The sequence below is a fragment of the Crocodylus siamensis genome, chromosome 13 (genome assembly GCF_052110815.1).
Source record: "Crocodylus siamensis isolate JL-2025a chromosome 13, ASM5211081v1, whole genome shotgun sequence".
NCBI lineage: Eukaryota > Metazoa > Chordata > Crocodylia > Crocodylidae > Crocodylus > Crocodylus siamensis.
In genome coordinates, this window is record NC_143407.1 from 35,353,322 (window position 1) to 35,373,056 (window position 19,735).

General features: G+C 43.0%; 1 protein-coding gene across 7 annotated transcripts in view; it reads left to right on the forward strand.

Moving 5' to 3' along the window:
• The first annotated feature begins 3,890 nt into the window (after window positions 1-3,890).
• Window positions 3,891-19,735, forward strand: part of TRIM37 (tripartite motif containing 37) — a 41,177-nt gene continuing 25,332 nt past the window's right edge. For 2 of the 7 annotated variants that reach the window (XR_016439006.1, XR_016439005.1), the window contains exons 1-8: window positions 3,891-4,165; window positions 7,359-7,460; window positions 8,501-8,541; window positions 9,142-9,258; window positions 11,123-11,210; window positions 12,666-12,788; window positions 15,800-15,923; window positions 18,109-18,176. Coding sequence is in view for 5 of the 7 variants with exons in the window: in XM_090026224.1 (XP_089882350.1) it covers window positions 4,145-4,165; window positions 7,359-7,460; window positions 8,501-8,541; window positions 9,142-9,258; window positions 11,123-11,210; window positions 12,666-12,788; window positions 15,800-15,923; window positions 18,109-18,176 (684 nt within the window). In the remaining 2 variants the exon portion in view is untranslated. Of the gene's footprint in view, window positions 4,166-4,447; window positions 4,880-7,358; window positions 7,461-8,500; window positions 8,542-9,141; window positions 9,259-11,122; window positions 11,211-12,665; window positions 12,789-15,799; window positions 15,924-18,108; window positions 18,177-19,735 lie in introns of those variants that run through there. The other 5 variants (XM_090026224.1, XM_090026223.1, XM_090026226.1 and 2 more) reach the window with 5 other exon arrangements.

A 19,735-nucleotide genomic window follows, 5' to 3' on the forward strand; every position in this document is an offset into this window, starting at 1 on the left:
TGGCAGCCACATGTAACTTGGGACCAGACTGCAAACACAGTCTGCAAGCAGCACCAGAGCGAGAGTGATTGGTTTCAGGTGACTCTTCTATAATATGGTAAATCATCTCCTGGAACCAGACCTATGGAAATTCCCAATTGGATTTGATTTTTGAAGGTAACAGTTTTGGTTGGGGTTTTTAGATATGTTCATATCATTTCCCTTTGCATCATGTTAATGTCGTGTATCTTCTCCCTTCTTAGAAGGGAAATTCATGAACATACTTGCAGTTCAAATAATTTTAAGATGATGGGAAACCCATTTCACAAGCTTCTGCTCATTTTAATAAAGCTTCTATTTGCCTACAAGCCCATGTAATTTATGCATTGTTCCAGAAAGACAAGTGGGATATAACCGCAATACTGCATCTTCTTTATATTATGATATAAAAGTATAAACACTACACAAGTTGAAAAACTTTTACTCTTGGTTGTATCAATGATTTTCTATTCTAGTCAGGTTTCTCTGCTCTCCTTGTATTTTGCAGTGAAGATTAAATTGCTTCTGACACTGGGATGAATGATAAAAGTGAATGACGATGGGCAACAACTGTGGTGGAACTGCTGCTAAATGTGATTTAACTGCAAGTATAGTTAAAGATAAACCATCTTCAGGACCATTTCAGAAACAGGCTAAAGTGTTAGTCTGTCCTCACAGCTAAATTATGTTTAGCACCTTTTGCTGAAATCCATTGTCGGTGACGGATAAGTTTGCTGCTGTAGATGAGGCTTGGGAAAACACAGAACGCAAAGACCTGAGGCTTAGTAATGGGTAATTCCTGAGCATGCAGGAAATAGTGATGTTGCATACGTGATATACAAGTCTTGCTAAATTGTCTAGTATAAAAAAAAAAAAAATGTCCCTAAATCCTTGCCTTTTGAGGCAGATTCCCTTTCCAGCCCCAAATGTTATGATCAACTTGGTCTAATGCATTCAGACAAGAAGAGCTGAATCTTAGGAGTGCTTGTGGGACTGTCCGCCTATGTTCTTTTCTCCACTTTGCTTGATTCTAGGAGCAGGTTCAGCAAATACTTCTTCTGTAGAAAGAAATCTCTAAAAATTTAATTATTTTCTGAGTAACAAAAAAAAACAAAATCTTTTCTTATGTTTTAAATTATATTTTGGGTTTTTTTGCTGGACTACTCTCATGTTACTCTACAGCTGCTATTTCAATAACTTAACCTAGGTTTGCTCACTCCCCTGGGAAGAGAGGCAAGTAGTTTTTAGGTATGGTACTAGTTTGTTTTCCCTCTGGGAAATGGGAATGGTTTGGGCCTGCTTTACACCTGCAGAATAGCAACTTATCAAAGGCCTTGCCAATGTAGCTTTTGCCAGTTTCCCAAACTAAATAAGTTGCCTAAGCAAAGGAACTGTGGTTGTCTCCACGAGGATGGCTTCTTAATATAACTACACTGGCAAACACTGTAGATGCAGCCTTCTATGGGTTTCTCTTCTGAGTTATGATCTTTGTGATTCCTCCCACGGATGTTCACACTACTAACTGCCAGTTATCTGCAAAGTCTTTTAAGGTATATGCTACGCACCTATTCTGTAGTGATTAGAAATAGGCTGGCCTCTATCTGTATACCTCAAGTAGCTGAATCCAGCAAAATGGCCTAGAGAAGGTCTAGAAGTGGAAGTAAAACTTAAACCTTCAGGTTGGGGGATAAAAAAGAAATATAGAGGTGCATGTGGCTTCTGTTAACAGCTGCAGGAAACTGCCTTTAAACTGCCTTAGGTGCTAGCGATTGTCATCAACTGTAGCATGAACAGCAGAGAATCCCAAGTTGCCTTCTCTCTGGCAGGTAGGTGGAGGGAGGTGCTTTTTCAAGTGTGTGCTGTAAATGTTAGTATTACCAACTCCAAGCGCTAAAAACCATGTCAGAACTCCCAAGAACATAGAGATAATTTTTAAAAATAGCATGATTTGACTTATTAACCTTGTATGGTTTAGGATAGTGGTATCTGGCTGATGGGCTGGATCTGGCCATGTAGCTAGAACAGGAGCAGGCAAAATACGTGGCCCACAGGCACTTACCAATGAATTGTACCCCACCCAGCCTGCATGCTTTGCTCCCACCCTCACGTGCAGGAGAGCCCCAGCCAGCAAGCACACTTCTGGGTGGGACCACTGCTGCAGCTGCCCCAGGACCTGCTCAGCTTCCCTGGCCTCCAGTGGGCTCCTCCTTGTCTCCCTGCTGCAGCGCTTGCTCCGGGCAGCAGGTAGGGAAGCTGTAGCTGGGTGGACCATGGAGCTGGTGGGAGCCCAGAGCTCAGGGTTTGCGCTCAATGGGACGCTGGAAGCACAGAGCTTGGGTGGGCAGTATGTGGGGTGTGACAGGGTGGTGTAGGGACCCTCCCATGCCCTCCCCCATGGCGCACAGCCCCTGCCAGCAGTGCCTGGCTCCCACCAGTTCCAGGAGCTGCATGTGGCAGCAAGGGGCAGAGCCAGACTGGCCCACCTCTATCATGCAGGGCTCGCATGCAGCTCCCAGGACCCGGGCTACTGAGTGGAAACTGCTACAGCTTGGGCCAGGCCCAACCCCCATTGCCCATGCAACAGTAGCCTGTCCTGGCTCCACTGTGCTTGAAAATTTAGCAGTGGTGGAGGGGTAGTAGGGTTAATTTCCACCACTCCCCCTTCCACCAGATTCCTTAGATGTGTGCTGAGCCCAATGGGCTAGATCCCTTGGCTCCCATGAGCTGGATTTGGCCCACAGGTCAGAGGCTAATCAAGCCTTGTGGAGGAGTTTTTTTTGTAACCTTGAGAGCTAGATGATTGCCCTTTTGTAAATTTGAATGCAATCTGATGTCCTCAGCCACTATCCTGGCTCTATAACTCAAAGGTTTTACTTAAAACACCTAGGCCCCTGCTATACCATTAACTGGCTAATCATAGAATTACATTTATCCTGCGATTAGCCAACTAATCCCACCCCCCCTGCAAAGTAATTATCACATGATAAAAGTGATTCTCCAGCTACAAAGAGCCAAACAGCTCTACAGTCAGTGCTTGAAAAAACATGGTTGCAGACAGAAGTACAGGTCCCTGCTGTAACTAAAAATGCTTTGCCGGAAGGGTTGAGGGTTGCAATCATCCCTGGAAACAAACAGATGTTCACAGCTGGTTCCAGCAGGGAGGGGAATCCAGCTGTTAGCTGCCACTTGCAGTCAGCTTTCCCCGCAATGGCCCCACTCTCAGCCCATCCCTGCTCAGAGCAGGAGAGAAGGAAGGAGGGAGAGGGAGCTCCTTCTAGTGCAGTGTTTCTCAACCTGAGGGTCGCAACCCAAAAGTTGGTCACACGAATGTATGAAAGGGTCATGAAAAAACTTTAAAAGCTCAATGAGCCATTTCTAAAGGAGAAAAACATAGGGAAACTTTGGCTTTTCCCTTGCAGGCTGGCAGTCCCCTGCCCCACACACATGGGCCAGCTGGTCGGGAGCGGGGGACACTGGCCATGGGTGTTTACAAATGGGTCCTGGTACAAAACCCCCTGTCTAGGGGTTCCCCAAGCAGCTTTAGTGGGGAATTGGAGCAGGGCCGAAACCCGTCCCTCTGCTCCCTTCCCCCTTCTGCAACCAGAGGTGGGCAAGCAGCACAGACAGAAGTGACAGAAGACCTCTCAACCTCTTGCAAGATCACAGTTACCCCATGGGCCATTTTTTGAAGCTGCCCGCACCCCTTCACTTCTTGGAGGAGGGTGGGAAGGGACCTCAGGGGGGTCACATCCGGTCCAACCTCTGCTTCAACTGCATCATCCCACCCAAGCCTTTTTTTTTTTTTTTTTTTTTTTTTTTTTTTAAATGTCTTCAACACCTCCAAGGACGGGGACTCCCCCGCTTCTCTGGGCAGCCCTGCTGCAGCTCTCCACCACGCTCCCCGGGAGCAACGCCCCCAACACCCAGCCTTGCCGCAGCTTCCGTGAATTCCCCTCCCCCCGCAGGCAGCAGCGCCAGGGTGGGCGCCCCCGGCGGCGCATGCGCGTTGCGAGGGGGCGGGGCCGCGCGGACATGACCGGGCTGTGGAGGAAGCCGGGCCGTTGAGCAGCGGCCGCCTGCCCCCCTCTCACTCTCTCTCCCTCCCTCTCCCCGCAGGGCCGCCGTCATGGACGAGCAGAGCGTGGAGGTGAGCGCGGGGCCCGGGGCGCTCCCTCAGGGAGCCGGCGGCCGCCATGTTGCGGGGGTCCTGTCAGAAACACCCGTGGGGGTGGGGGCGGGGCCACAGGCGAGACACCTGCAAGTGCCCCCGGGAGGAAGGGGTGCTGAGGGCCCCCGAGCCGGCGCGGGGGTTTGTGCAGCGCAGGCCTGGAAATCGCGCTTGGTTTCACGTGGGGTGCTTATACACGTGCCTTTTCGTCCCGCCGTGCTCCGGGGGTCCGGGCGGGTCGGAGCAAATGCGGTTCCTCCGCGCGCGGGGTGCAAGCCGTGAGACATGCACAGGAAATGGCAGCGTGGTATTTTTGAACTGAAACGTCTCTGCTGCATTTTAATTCAACAGTGCGTCGTCACTTTCTTGGCGCCAAGCGGGTTGGCCGTCGGAGAGGGCAGTCCGACTGCCCTTCGTCCTTTATCAACGCTAAACTGGACGGCTTGACATCCGCTGTTTTTCTTGTCCAAGACAAAAATGCGTCCGGTTTCGTATCAGTGGAGGAGCCAAAAACCAGACTGTCGTCTCCAACGGCCACTCCGCTCCTGTCCCTGTCGGGTTCGCTTTTGTCCCAAGCGAGACGTCCGCAGGGTCTCCAACTCCATTTGAGTCGATCCCAGGAGGTTTCGTCCCGTGACATAACACGCCTTATGGCGCATCGGGAAGGCAAATGCACGTTTTAAACCCTCCCTGGTAGGTGGCCACTGTAGAGGACAGTCCGGGTGTCCTCTGGTGATACGAAACCGGACGCCTTTATGCCCTCTGTTTTTCCCTCGAAGACAAAATACGTTCTCTGTCTTGAAGAGAGATCTAGAGGACATAAAGGCATAGGGTTTCGTATTGATAGAGGACAGAGGAGCAGAAAATGGGGATGTCCTCTGTGATGCCACCCTAGCACTGACACGCATTTCGCCACTTGCACAACCACATGTGTCGCAGAGTCAGGCACTTTCAGAAGCACCTGGCGCTGCAGCACAGCCATGTGTACAAATGCCCATAGGCTCTGTTTAGGAAAAAGAAACGCCTACTCTTGCGTTTAATTAGAGTTGGAATTACACTTTGACTCTTGGGGGAGGGGGGTGGTCTGCAAAAAAAAAAAAAAAAAGAGTAAACTGGCTCATTGATTAACAAGTCCACTTAAGTGAAGGAGCAATCTGATCAGAGGACCCCCCCCCCCCGCCTTCCATGTTATGATTCAAATCTTATGGGGGGCTCTGATCTCTCATGGGAGGAGGCCTTAGCTCCCTCCCAACTCCCCCTTAATTCACACCCTGCTTTTAATGCTTGTTGGTTGGAAAAGCCAGCCTTGTTCAGAGCTGGGAGGCCCAAATGGTTTGAAGTATGGAAGAATAAATGTAAAGAGAGAATGAAAAGTTTAGGATGACCCGCTGTAGACAGGAGGTGAGTGAATAAGGGCTTGTCTACATGGGGAACTTGAGCCGCATAACTAAGGAAATGACGCTGGGATAGGTGTTGCAGAACAGCAGTTTTCATGCTGGGCAATTTACCTTCCTGGTAGACAGGCCTAAGACAGGACACAATGAAAGTAATTCAGGAAAATAAGGTAATGTGTAAGTGTACACTTCTCATATTAGATGGTAGGTAGTTATCCCCTAGTGTTTATTGTCACAAGATTTCTTAGCGCGCCAGTACTTAGGTTTAAAAAAATCAGAAGTTTATGGATCAAGAGTTTTATATTCATTTTCAGAAAGGATATATCAGCCCTTGTGCTTTAGAGCAGAGGCTGGTTGCTGACCTATGGTGTTTAGTCTTTACTTTTTTGCTGTCTTGCATTTTCATCTGGTACTGGCTGCTCTTAAAAGAGAGGATATGGAGCTAGATGGATCACTGATTTGATTAGGTTTGCCAAATGCCATTGTTCCTCTCCCTTCAAAAAGTCCTAAGCGTTTTATGAAACAAAAGGACTGTAGAATGGGTTTATGTGGAAATATTTTGTGCCCCTCCCCATGTACCTTTATATAAATAACTTTATATCTACCGACCTAATTTTTTTTTTTTATGAATATGCTTTGTAGATCAGGTATCTCTTTTTCCTGAAGGTGGCTAGTGATTTACATGGGAAATGAAAGATTTCCTTTGCAAGAGCTGAAGACTGCAAATGCTGCAGAATGCTAAAGTAGGGCAAATCTGCAGCCTACTGCAGGTCTAGTGATTTATTTAGCTTGGTGTTAATTGTTGTGACTGAGACAAGGATTTTCTTTGATTGTTTTATGTCATGTTGCTGTAGCTGAAGTTCTGTCATTCAAGCTGAGCTGGAGGAAACAGTAAACTAGTCTTTCACAGTCAGGTGCTCACACTTTGGCAGAGTGTTGTAAAGCTTGGGTCTCAAACCATGGAGGAGCATTGTAAAGGACACTTGTTGTCAGTAGATGTGTATGTATGCTAAAAACCTCATGATATTTCTGTTGGTCTGAGGTTTCACAAATATCTGTTTGGGATCCTAGGAGTTTTACTGTCCCTTCAGAAACAGAGACTGAGATTTCAGCCTGCACAAAATATTTTTGTTTCTTTACTTATTTTCACAAAATCTTGACTTGCTCTAGATCCAGCTTATTGACAGATCATGACTTTATTCTCCAAGCTGAGCAAAGTGGAAGAAGTAAAGAAATTGCTGGGAGAGGAGGGGGTAAATGTGGACTTCAGACTTGAAAGAATAATGTAAGAAAGGAAGCATACTGCCTCTAAATTATTTTTAGTTCAGTACCTTCCCATTAACATTCTGTAAAGTTGTAAATTATATTTACATACATATTTTCTTAAACTAGGCTTACTGCCAGCGAGGTAAAACTTGTAGGTGTGGAAATCTATGTGAAGAGTACCTCATCACTTGGCAACTGCTTGATGTTGTATAGGTACAAGTGTAGTATCTCATCCTTGCAAAAGGAGGCAAATGGAAAAATAAAGGGATAAAGCAGAGCAAAGTAAATGCTGCCTGGGGAAGTAAAACCTTTAAAATGGACATTAAACGAACAGTATGGCCTGGAGAAAAGGGGAAATATGAGCCATGATGTTTGTCTGTGAATAAGCAGTACCTTTGTCCCTAGCTCTTCAAAGTAGAGCGTCTTTTTAGTTAAATCCAGCATGTTGCTTGGAGAATAAATGAAACACAGTCAAGTGTGCGTCTTAACAGTGGCATGAATTACTTTTGCAGAGCATTGCGGAAGTATTCCGATGTTTTATTTGTATGGAGAAGTTGCGTGATGCGCGCCTGTGTCCCCACTGCTCCAAGCTATGTTGTTTCAGTTGTATTCGGGTAAGTTATATTTTCATCTTCTAATTTGCATGTATGCGGTAAATATAACGACGGTAACTAATAATCTGTAGGGTACCCAAATGTATGTGCTTTTCTTTCTTCGCTTCAGAGCTTTCAGTGTATTCACTGTATTCTTTGGGTACTTTTATACATGCTTTGCATTGCAGTGCCAGGCACTTTAATTAGTGAGCTGCTTCAGTTTGGTTTAGAGTGTGGAAATTTGTCTTGTGATAGTGGAAGAGAAAACAAGATCAGTTAAGACTTTCTGATCTAAGGGTGGTCTTTACAGGACTGGCAAGTAGAAAAATCATCCTCTGACCTGTAAGCTGTGCAAATAATCATTATAGATGAAGGACTCTAATGACAGATCAGGGAGGTAAATGAGTTGGTGTTGCTCTGTTGCTGAAGGGAGGCTCTGACATAGTAGTGAGGCTGACCTAAAATAAGCAGCTTAATTGCTGAAGTTTGCATTTGCAGGTTATACTGAGTTGATGCAGTTCTTTGGGAGACATAGATAAGCCAGGTAAGAAGCCTTCCAGAACCCCCCAGTGAGGCCTATTGAATTATTATTGCTTCTGCTAACTACTGAAAGAAAGCTATCAAACTAGGCCAGGGTCAGAATACATGATACCCCAAAGACTAGCATCAAAGGCAAAGAGAAATACCTGCACTGTCCTCACTGCACCTTTTTGCTAATATATTCTTTTGTATAACTACAAAAGTGTATGCATTCTTTGGTTTCTAGCAGAATAGTGGATATCTCAGCACTCCCTTTATTAACAGAAAACTTATTAAATAAGCAAAGCAAACAAATGCTCCCCCCCCCTTTTTTGTATGGATTTTGAGATGATTTAAAATTTGATTCAACATAGCTTTCAGCAACTGAATTATTTGTATGTAAATAAGGAAAAGTAGCAGGTTGAAACAGGAAACAAGTGACTTCTGTTGAAATAAGAGAACAAGGGACTAGCCTGTGTGACTCTTCTCTCCTTAACCTTTTTATACTGTCTTAAAATGCGCATCTTTCTTTTTTTCTTCAGCGTTGGCTGACCGAACAAAGAGCTCAGTGCCCTCACTGTCGGTAAGGTAACTTTAATACATTAGGAATATCCTGGAAATGCATGTAGTTTGTTTTGCAGTGGTTATTATTTTGGAAAGTATATAGTATGGAAAATTGTGAGTTTCTGTTTGAAGGTTGCTCTTAATAGGATATACCTATTTATCCAGACACTGGCCTGGTCATTTCTTCCCCCTTCCTCCTGTTAGTTTGTCTAAAATCTTAGTAATTTTTACCTGTTACATTATCAAGCCGGGGGGACTGGATAGGGCTCCACTCATAACTATTATTGAATCTCCTCTCTTTGCTTAGTCCCTCTCCTGGCTGATCAGTTCCTGTAAATTTCAGTCAGTGTGGAAGTTGTCCTCTTCCAATAGATCTATGTGACTGATCTGTCAGAGAATAGACATGGTGTAATGTGTCCAATGAAACAGCAGCTTTGTGGACAAGATTTTACAATATGCATCCCATAAATATAGGGCTTAAAAAAGCAAGTTCTCAGTGGCAGGTAGGAACCCCCGCTTCCCCAGCTGAGTGAAATTGAAAAGAGTAGTTTCATTACTGTATTTAAGATCCTGAAATTGAATTATTTAATCTAACTTTGGCATTTATTTCTATTTGCAGAGCCCCACTTCAGCTACGGGAACTTGTGAACTGTCGTTGGGCAGAGGAGGTTACACAACAACTTGACACGCTTCAGCTATGCAATCTTAACAAGCATGAGGAAAATGAGAAAGACAAGTATGTAGAAGTAGACTCTTCATTTAAAAAAAAAAAACAAGAAACCTTCAAAACAGCAGGCATTTAATTCTGCTCTGTTTAAAATTAGGAATTGGATTAGAGTTCCTAAGTACTGGCACACTGGAGTGTGCAATTAAGTAGTAGAAGTCAGTTTTGTTCTTCTTCCACTGCCCCTCGGTGTGCATAGTTCTCTCACGCTACCACTTAACGTCCCTTTGAACTTCATGATTCCAGTCAGAGGGTGACAAGAAGTTAGCAACTGACTTTCTTACTTCTAGAGGTTGGAGGCAGTTCCTGAAAGTGGTATCAAAAGCAGAGTTTCTCTAGGTTGTAAAAGAAAAAGCTTATAAAATTACACTTGCACCAGTATTCTTTGAGAGAAGGACATGGCAAGAATGAAAACAGGTGTTCCTTTATTGCTCATTTCCATTCATGGTGATTTGTGGGTGGCGGATGATGAGCACAACAAGGACCTTGTGCAGATCCTTATGGTTTGGCAGTTTGGAGTTAGCCACCATTCAGGTTTGTTTGAATGGGCTCATGGACTCGTTTATAAAATGGGATGATAGTGGTCCAGCTTTTCTTTCCTTTCAGATGCTTTAATGTTGCTATTCTTATTCGTTCTAATGTTGTGAAACCTAACATGAGTAAACATTGAAGTGTTTGAATTTTTAAAAAATTCCTAAAATGGAGAATTTTGTAAGTTCTTGGAAGAATAAAAGTAAAACAATCTGCTTTTTCCAGAAATCCAATCAGGCACCTGGGTGGAATAGATGCTGTTTGACCACTGGGTTTGAAATTCTGCTGTCACAAAAAGAAGGGTGTGGTGATGGCATTTGCTGCTCTGTGCATTTTACCTCTGAAGCAGAAACTTATGTGAAAGGCATTAATACCCAGGAGCATTTACAGTTTTAAAAAACTGGGGAGGGACAAAAGCTGACATTTTCTGAACTCTGCTCTCTAGCAAATATAAAAGCTGGACCAGGTGAGCCCTTGTTCAGTTTCAGTAGCAATACAGTGTAGTTCCTGGACACAGTTAAGCCTTTCAAATCTTGTATTTTGTTGTTGAGTGTTTTATGTTTCATTTGGTGCCCATTTCAAGAACGTGTTATGTGGTAGTCTTGTCAACTATGGTTAAAACCACAGAACAGCCATTCACCAAAAAGCAAGGTAGTAAAAAAGAGCCAATGAAAACTGCAACACTATTAAAAGCAACGCTTCATACTTGAGCACCTGGTTCCCATATGACCTACCTGATGGTTAATTGCATGTGAGCAAAGATATGCAAATGATGAACTTAAGAGTATTCAGTTTTATTGTATTCTATGCAGTCTTTTTTTTTTTTTTGCCTTGCATGTTCATTTTTCTATACTCTCTTGATAAAGATCGGTGAGACATAGTTGCATCAAGGAAGGTCTTGCACAGTCTTGAAGATGACATTAAAATGACTGCTCCTGCCCTTATTGCAGAAGACAGCCAGAGACAGGTTGTAATGCGGAGGATAAAAAATTAATCCAGGTGACAGTATAAGTGTGATGCCTAGTGTTTGCGAGTCATTGAACTCCAAAGATTCACATCCTGGTCCAGCAAATTCTGTCCATCTTGGTTGTCTTGGAGGAACATAGAGATAAATAGCTTCTCAAGTATCTTGGATCTTGATCGCTAATGGGAGCTGAGACCTCTTTGTTTAAAAAAATTGTCATTTGCAACTGATTTTGGCTAATGGTTATTTGGAGACCGTTGGTCACCCCTAGACCTTATTGCTCTGCTCCCAAAAGTCATGGCAAGAAGAAAAACCTGCTTTGTACCATACTTACAGGTGTGTAATTTCCCATAACTGTTTTTTTTTTTTTTTTTTTTTCAGGTGTGAAAATCATCATGAAAAGCTGAGTGTGTTCTGCTGGACATGTAAGAAATGCATTTGCCACCAGTGCGCCCTCTGGGGCGGAATGGTGAGTACGTGGTTCACAGCATGTTATGTGTATGTGGAAAAATGGGCCACTGTCTCTGTAGTGCTTAAATTGTTGTAGAAATGGTAATTATGACACAAGACTCTTACTATCATTTTCAAATTGCCTTTCAAATACTGTAGCTAGAGGAAAACAAGAGTCTGGTAAATTTTGGCTTTAATCTAGGCAATATTTTATGCAACGTAGTAAAGCAGGAAAGTGCTGTTGGAACATGGCTAGAATTACCCTTTTTGTATATTTCATGATCAAAACTACTGTAGACAAACTGAAGGTAACAACAACAAATTTCTAGCGCAAGGAATGAGTCCTTTGCCTAACACTATGATTACTGCTGTATGCTTAATACCAGTGTAATCTTGGATACTTGGGGGCCACTCCCTGGTCAGGAAAGATGTCTATACGGAGCATATCACAAAGGAGATGGCCATCTGCCGCTTCCTTCTCCAATTTGAGTGGAAACTAGAATAGCTTTCTCCTTGCTTAGCTCTTAACAGAGTATATCCTAGACTCCACTGCAAAGCTCCCTAAATCGCACTAATTGAAGAGAGGGACTAAGTCAGTTTTGGCTTAAAAGTTATGAAAAGAAGTTAAATGTAAACGTAACTGTGGGAACAGTTTGAAAAGCTTTGGTGTGTTATCTTTCCAATCCAGTTTTTTTTTTAGTAGGAAGAAGGTACACTGTGTTGTATTCCATGGCCTTTTGAAAGAATTGTCTCTTCTCTAGGAGAGAGACAAGGCCAAAATGTACTAAGTCTTCAGATCATGTGTTCAGTGCTGCAAGTTCTTTAAGCACCACTGCAGTGCTGTACAAGCCCATGAGAACCTGAAAGTTAAACACTCAAAAATACGTGTAAACAAAAGTATGGACCATAGATCTGAATTCTCCAAACAACTGGGCAATAGAAAGCCAACAGCATAAATCATAGGAAAAGCTAGATTATGATCTTAAAATGATATCTTGAGCCAGTTAGTAAGAAATTGAAAAGATTAACAATCCCTTAACCTGACATTATCCCTTCTCTCCACCTTCAGTTGGAAGAGGGCTTCTGCTGGCACTCAAGGTCCTTATGTCTCCTACTCTCCTCTATCAGTCAGCTATTTCCGTGAGACAGACACTTCATGTAGTTCAGTGTTTTAGCTGAACTGTCAACAAATATATAGCTTTTTCATGCAAACAATTTTTTTGCCTAGCTTGACTAGTTAAAACATTGCACAGTAAATGTAGATGCTCATTTTTGGATGTGTGCTTAGTTTCCAAATAAGTCCTTGCAGGAAGCACTGCTGGAGCTGTTTTGTTGCTTAGGGAAGTGTAAGGCAGACTTCCTATCAAAAGTCTCCTCGGGAACCTTCAACCCAATGAATGAGGCCTGGGAAGAAGACACCTCTTAATAGCAGTGCAGTAAAATGGGATGTTCTACTGTTTCTGTTTTTTAATAGCATGGAGGACACACATTTAAGCCACTGGCAGAAATTTATGAGCAGCATGTCACAAAAGTGAATGAAGAGGTAGCAAAGCTTCGAAGGAGACTCATGGAGCTGATCAGCCTAGTGCAAGAAGTGGTAAGAAATGACTCCAGGAAAATGTTTCCATCTTTTTGTCTGCACAACAAATGTAAGATTGAGGTCTTCAGGTTATCTGTAATAGGAGAGAAGTTAGAGATGGATTGAAAAGAGAGAATTCCTGATAGAAGCTATATGCTGCAGCATGCCCTTGAAATCATACTTTGTGTGGATTTTGTGTGGTTAGTCTTGTAGAAAGCCCTTCAGTGAAGGGCTAGCTTATCCCCTAGGGAGACTTGCAGGGATAGCTGCACCTGGATGCTGGCTTGCCTAAACAGGTAGGTTGTCCGTCTAATACAGTGGTCTCCAAACTTTTTTGATCGTGCACCCCTATCAGTAAAAAAAAATGTTGAGCAGGCACCCCAATATATGTCTTTCTATATAAATATACATCTAAATAGAAGTTCTAATATTTTCTTCCCGCACCCCAGTGGATCCTCGTGCGCACCCCACTTTGGAGACCACTGCTCTAGTACCTGATGTAGGTAAGGTACAGTCCCTCTAACATGACTCAGGTCATACCGAAATAAGTGTCATGTTCCAGGATAGCTTGTTTCCCTTTCCAAGTGGAAATTGGCTGCACTGGTATAAGGTAACTTGCTCTGCTGCAAATGAGCTTATGCTTGTGGTTGTAATATTATAACTAATTTGGAGAAAAGGTTGCACTTCTAAACAGCATAGTTGTACCAAAACAAAAACTGCCCAGCTGTATTTGATGTAATATTAAGGCTTGAAGCATCTAGTTTTCTGGAATTACAGACTTAAATTCCATTAGGACAATTCAGACCTCCTTATTGTCAGATTTCTCTGGCAAGCGTGCAATGTAGTGTACAAACCTTTTGACTAAAATGAAAATAAGGTTTCATGTGCTCTACCTCAGTACATTCTTAGTTTAGTAGTAGTTTCTAGGGTCAGAAGGGACCTGAGTAGATCATCTAGTCCGACGACCCCCCCCCCGCCATGGCAGGAAAGAGTACTGGGGTCAAACAACCCCAGCAAGGTGTTCATCTAGCCTCCTCTCAAAAACCCCCAGGGTAGGAGCCTGCACCACTTCTCTTGGAAGGTGGTTCCAGATCCTAGCCGCCCTGACTGTGAAGTAGCGCCTCCTGATATCCAGCCTAAATCTACTCTCTGCCAGCTTGTGACCGTTATTCCTGGTCACTCCTGGCAGTGCTTGGGGGAACAGGGACTCCCCCAGTGCCTGCTGCTCCCCTCTGACTAGTTTATAACAGGCCACTAGATCCCCGCCTCAGCCTTCTCTTATGGAAGGTGAACAGGTTCAGGTCCCATAGCCTCTCCCCGTAGGGCCTGCCCTGCTGTCCCCCTGATCATGCGAGTGGCCTCCTCTGGACCCTCTCCATGCTGTCCACGTCCCTCTTGAAGTGCGGCGCCCAGAACTGGACGCAGTACTCCAACTGCGGCCTGACCAGTGCCGCAAAGAGGGGGAGAATCACCTCCTTGGACCTGCTTGAGATGCATCTGTGGATGCAGGACAAGGTGCGGTTGGCCTTCCTGACTGCCTCCCCACATAGCCGGCCCATGTTCATCTTGGAGTCAACGATGACCCCAAGATCCTTTTCCACCTCTGTGCTGACAAGCGGGGAGTTCCCCAACCTGTAGGTATGGTGCCGGTTGTTCCCCCCCCAGGTGCATCTCTTTGCACTTGTCTGTGTTGAATCCCATCCTATTCTCGTCCCCCCACCCTTGTAACCTGTCTAGGTCCAATTGTAGTCTGTTGCTTCCTTCTAGGGTGCCCACATCCCCCCACCTCTTAGTGTCATCAGCAAATTTGAGCAGGGTGCTTTTTACCCCCTCGTCCAAGTCACTGATGAAGATGTTGAACAGCACGGGCCGAGGACCGAGCCCTGTGGAACCCCACTGCCCACGTCCTTCCAGGCTGCGTAGGACCCATCCACTACCACTCTCTGGGTGCGGCCCTCCAGCCAGTTGGTGACCCATTTGTGGGTGTCGACCCCGCAGTCCCCCAGTTTCTTGATGAGAACAGGGTGAGAGACGGTGTCGAAAGCCTTCCGAAAGTCCAGGAAGACTATATCCACTGCTACCCCTGCATCTAATGATCTGGTGATCTGATCGTAAAAGGCCACCAGGTTGGTCTGACAGGACCTGCCACTGACAAACCCATGTTGGTTGCCCCTAAGCATGCAGTCCCCTAAAGTTAGAAAAGAGGTTTGCCTGTTGTTCCTTGCCATACTTTGCTCCCTTCAGTTGGTTTCCAGTGTGTGCGGGTTGATTAGCCCTGCTTCCCACCCAAGATGACCAAGATCCGTTGGTGGTATTGGGTGTGCACATGGTTTGTGAAGTGCTTTGGGATGATTCAAGGAGGAAAAGTACCTTTGTAAATCTCAGCACTTTAAACATTATTCTTTTTCCTTTTGCTTTGGCTGCTGTTTCCAGGAAGTTATTTCTTTTCATTGTACTCTTGTTGTGTTTTGCATAGAAGAAACTATATAAACTGTAGTTTCAAGGGGGCATTTGATGCTTACAAGACTGGTTTTGACAAATCACTCTGAGAAAAATGCTTTTTATTCTGTAGACCTTCAGTCACCACCAGGGGGCACACTTATGTACTCAATAAAAACCTAAATACTTCAGTTTTCTACTGTGAATATATTTAAATTGCTAATAGTGATTCACTATAATAAAAAATCTGGTTGTCTAGACTTAGAAAATAGGCTATGTTTTAAAAATGAGGATTTTAATCATGACCAGATCAATATGTTTTAAACCTGTCTGTAGTAGTGTTGGTACACTATTGTATGTGTTTAAATGTAATCTGTTTTTCTTGCTTCAACAAGATCGAGTTATAAATACCTCCATAGCGCACTAACAAAACAAGTCTTCCTACAGCAACTTCAGTTTCTTGTATTTTGTGGCCAATTATTTACACCTGTTCTACTCCTCAGTTGCTTTCAAAAACAGCTTATTTTTATGCCTTTCGTAGAAAAGGGCTCCTCCATTTATCCACATATTACTCCTGGACCCTCTTTCAGGAAAGAAACGTAGAGGCAGTACGCAGCGCGAAGGATGAACGAGTTCGGGAAATCAGGAATGCTGTAGAGATGATGATTGCTCGGTTAGATACTCAACTGAAGAACAAGCTTATAACACTAATGGGTAGGTATGTCTGCCCTGATATAAGTATAAGAGGTAGACTAACGTGCCAAAAAATCTTACGGCAGGGTGTGTGTATGTTTCTTTCTTCCATTGAATTGTATGCTGCTTGTGCATACAGCAGTTTCCTGGCTTTTAGTTGAAGACAGAAGGTTTCTAAATATAGTAGTGCCTCTTGTTAATTGCATGGTTACTGTGATCTAACTTGTAGTTAGACATAACTACGTTTTAATCCCATTAGAGGCTGTCGTATGGTGACTTGAAGTTTGTGTACCACCTTGTTAAGACAAATGGTTGTGCTACACTTTGAAGATGCAAAGCGTGAAGTGTTATTTCCTGATGGCAGTAATTTACTACCTTTGTGGTATCCCAACCTATCTTTTAAAGAAATTTTCAGCATGGGATTTCTCTGCTGAGTAGCACATTGTCTCTGTAAATAGACAGTATTGTCTGAGGGCGAAAGCAGGGTATTTAGAATCGGCACTCCTACACGCATTTGTTTTAGACTGTTACTGGTCTTGGGCGAATCATATAACCTTTCCCTCTGTTCTTCCTTTTATAAATAGGATGGAGGTACTTCTAAGTACAGGGACACTTGCTTACATGATGCTTGTACAGTAGTTTGAGATGTGTGGATATATGTGCAAACATCTTGTTGTGCAATCCTTGGGTTTGCTTCTGTGCATATCTTTTGAATAAACTGTCAAGTCCTTTTGGTCCCAAGGGGAAAACATCTCTGTAGTGGAAACAGTCCCTTCACAGCATCTGATGGAAGTAAGCCCTCTACTTACAAAAGCTTATGTGATACATATCTGCTTTAGTTAGTCTATAAAGATGCAAATGTCCCCTGCCTTCTGCTTGGCCTCAGACACATATGGGTAACTACTTCATTCTCTCCGTCTAGTACTTGCTTTCACTTACCCAAAGGAATGCACAGTGAGCTAAATATTAATCACCCCAATTTGGAATATCAATTTCTTTGGATTGGTGAGACTGCTGCTTAGGGTTTTGGTCATGCAGTATACACAATGAGGCTTGTAGATCAGGAACAGGCAATTATTTCAGGCGGAGGGCCGCTTACTGAGTTTTTGGCAAGCCATTGAGGGTCGCATTACAGGCAGCCGGGGGCAGATGAATATTAATTTTCTAAATTTTTTAGGGTCACCATGGGCCAGATAGAATGGCCTGGTGGACTACATCCGGCCTGCAGGCTACATTTTGCCCACTCCTGTTGTAGATTGTAAACTCCTGGGGACAGGAACTTCCCTAATGATCAACTATAATATAAATATCATGCTATGCTGGAGGTTCATCCTGGATGCTTTTGTTCAGAAGAAATAGCTTGAAATTTGCATGCCTGAAAGGGTTACTTAACGCATGAATCTTACAGTTACCATATATGTTTTGTATGTTGTGTGAAGAGAATAAGCCATGATAGCAAACATAATGCACTGTTTTTAACAGAAATCTAGACTATAATTATTACCAAATGAAGGCCTTTTTTATGTTAGTTAAGCTATTTCTAAGTTGGTATCAGGCATTACTGCACTTAAACATGCCCTTATTGAATGCTGTAATCAATCGCAGCATTTGATTCAGAGATGCACTGATTGAAGGTCAGTTATTAAACCACTTATATTGCCCTAGTTATTTGGCTTGTACAGAATAATGCTTTGCACTTAAGAGCTTTTCTCTAAGGACTTCAAAGTGCTTTACAAGTATTAATTAATATTTGATAGAGAGAAAGCAAATCCCTGTATCCAAACACATTTGAATTGGAGTCTTTTTCTATTTTGTCTTGCTACAGTCCTAATGCCTCTTGTAATGTGCAAACATTGTATTTAAACAATGTAATTCGATTGTCTTTATTTTAAAGATGTGACTTTGTAACATCAAAAATTATTTTTCAAGTTAAGTTTGATTGATCAGAATAAGTTCATTTAAGTACAAAATGCTTTTCTGCCAGAAACCCTTTGTCGTTTCTGGGACATTAGGAATGTTTCATTACTGTGTTAAACCTCAGGTGACTCATTCACTGCAGCTCTAATTAAAAAAGTGGACTTCCTTTAAAACGTCTTCTCCGTCAACCTTGATATATTTAGAAATCCTTTACCTTACTAGGTTTTAGAACAATCACTAGAAAGGGGCTTCATTGGAAAAATCATCAGTAGATCTTTCTTTTAAACAGGTCAAAAGACATCGCTCACCCAGGAAACTGAACTTCTGGAATCCCTCCTGCAGGAAGTGGAACACCAGGTGATTAGGAAAAAAATCATTGTGGAAGTGTTAGAAGCTAGATGAGGAGACTTATCAGTTTTTCTCTTTGTTTTATATGATGCATTTATCCATGGGCTAGGACTACATTTTTTTTTTTTTGTGTGTGATGCAGTTGGAAATATCCCACAATCCTTCCCCAAATTTTTTTTATGGCTTCCATCTTTAAGTGACAGAACATTCTTCTTCATGTAATCTCTTGCCTTGTGAATAACTAGGTAATTAGTAAGAAGTTACTAGCAATAATGTGAAAACAGCATAATGATTTGGTTTGTTCAGATTGCGACACGGCAAATACTCTAGAGTTGTCTGACTGCAGCTGTAGCAAGATGTCATTACACTGACATTTTCCACCCCTCCACACTTACCCCTGCTCACTTCACAGTTGGAAGGCTTTCTTTCCAACCAGAAGGGTTAAAAACAACTTGAAAGTGCAAGTTACATTGTAGAGGTTGACTGCCCTCACCTTGAAAATGTTCACTTGCTCAGGGCAAGTAGGAATCTTTTCTCCCCCCCCCCCCCCCCCCCCCCCCCCCCACCTCAATCCCTCTATATAGTAAGTTGTGCATGATGAAGCCTGGAAGAAGATCTTCAAGGCTTCTGGGTAGTGGTAGGGAACTTCTCCTTTACGTGAGTTAAGTCCTCTGTCTTGTATTCCTTTTGTCTATGTCTGTCTAAAGTGTAACCATTTTATCACCTGTTCTGGAAATGTGATTCTACCCTTGCATTTTATAGGCCTTTTTTTCCATCCTTAATGTCCGTAGCAGCAGCCAGTGCAGTTTGGCAAGTGCTCTTCCAGACTGTATGTGGGCATATTTTCTGTTGTCCTCTTCTTCATACCTCATTCCAAAACCATTTTCCGTATGTCATGTAATTCAGAGGACTTTGTTGTGTTTTATAAAATTCAAGTCATCAACATTGCAGTCATGCAAAAAAGTTAACGTTACTTACGTTTCCTGTAATCGGGAGTCTCAGTACTTGGTAAACAGCAGAGAAACATGTATTATCTACGAGACTTCTGTAGCTTACTAGAACTTTTTATTACATATACTGGTTTTGGCTTTCCTATTCTTTTTAAGGAATAATAGATTTTTTTTGAATTTATGTCCAAAAGGTATTTGCTGTTAGGTACATATTATTCTCTCCAGAGCAAGGTGGCAAACTTTAGCTTTCTAATTCAGGCATGTTGTTCTCATGTCTCAATTATAATGAAGACATAGACTTGAACTGGGTATTTTTGCAACAGCTTTGCCTGTTAAAAAGGATATTATCAGCTGTTCAAAGGACATAAAAGATTAGGTTCTTGCCTTGAAGTGTTTATTACTACTTGAGTCATCTAATTTTGAAAAGACACGCTTTATTACACTAAAAACATTCTGGCTTTGTGTGTTAGACTTGAGGAAGGGAAGCTAGATTTACATTCCACATCAGTCTTTTACTGTGATAATATACTGCTTGATTAGTTGGATGAAGAACTAGCATGCAAGTATATCTGATGATAAGAGAGCACAAAGTATAGAAGACCTGTCTTAATGTAGGTG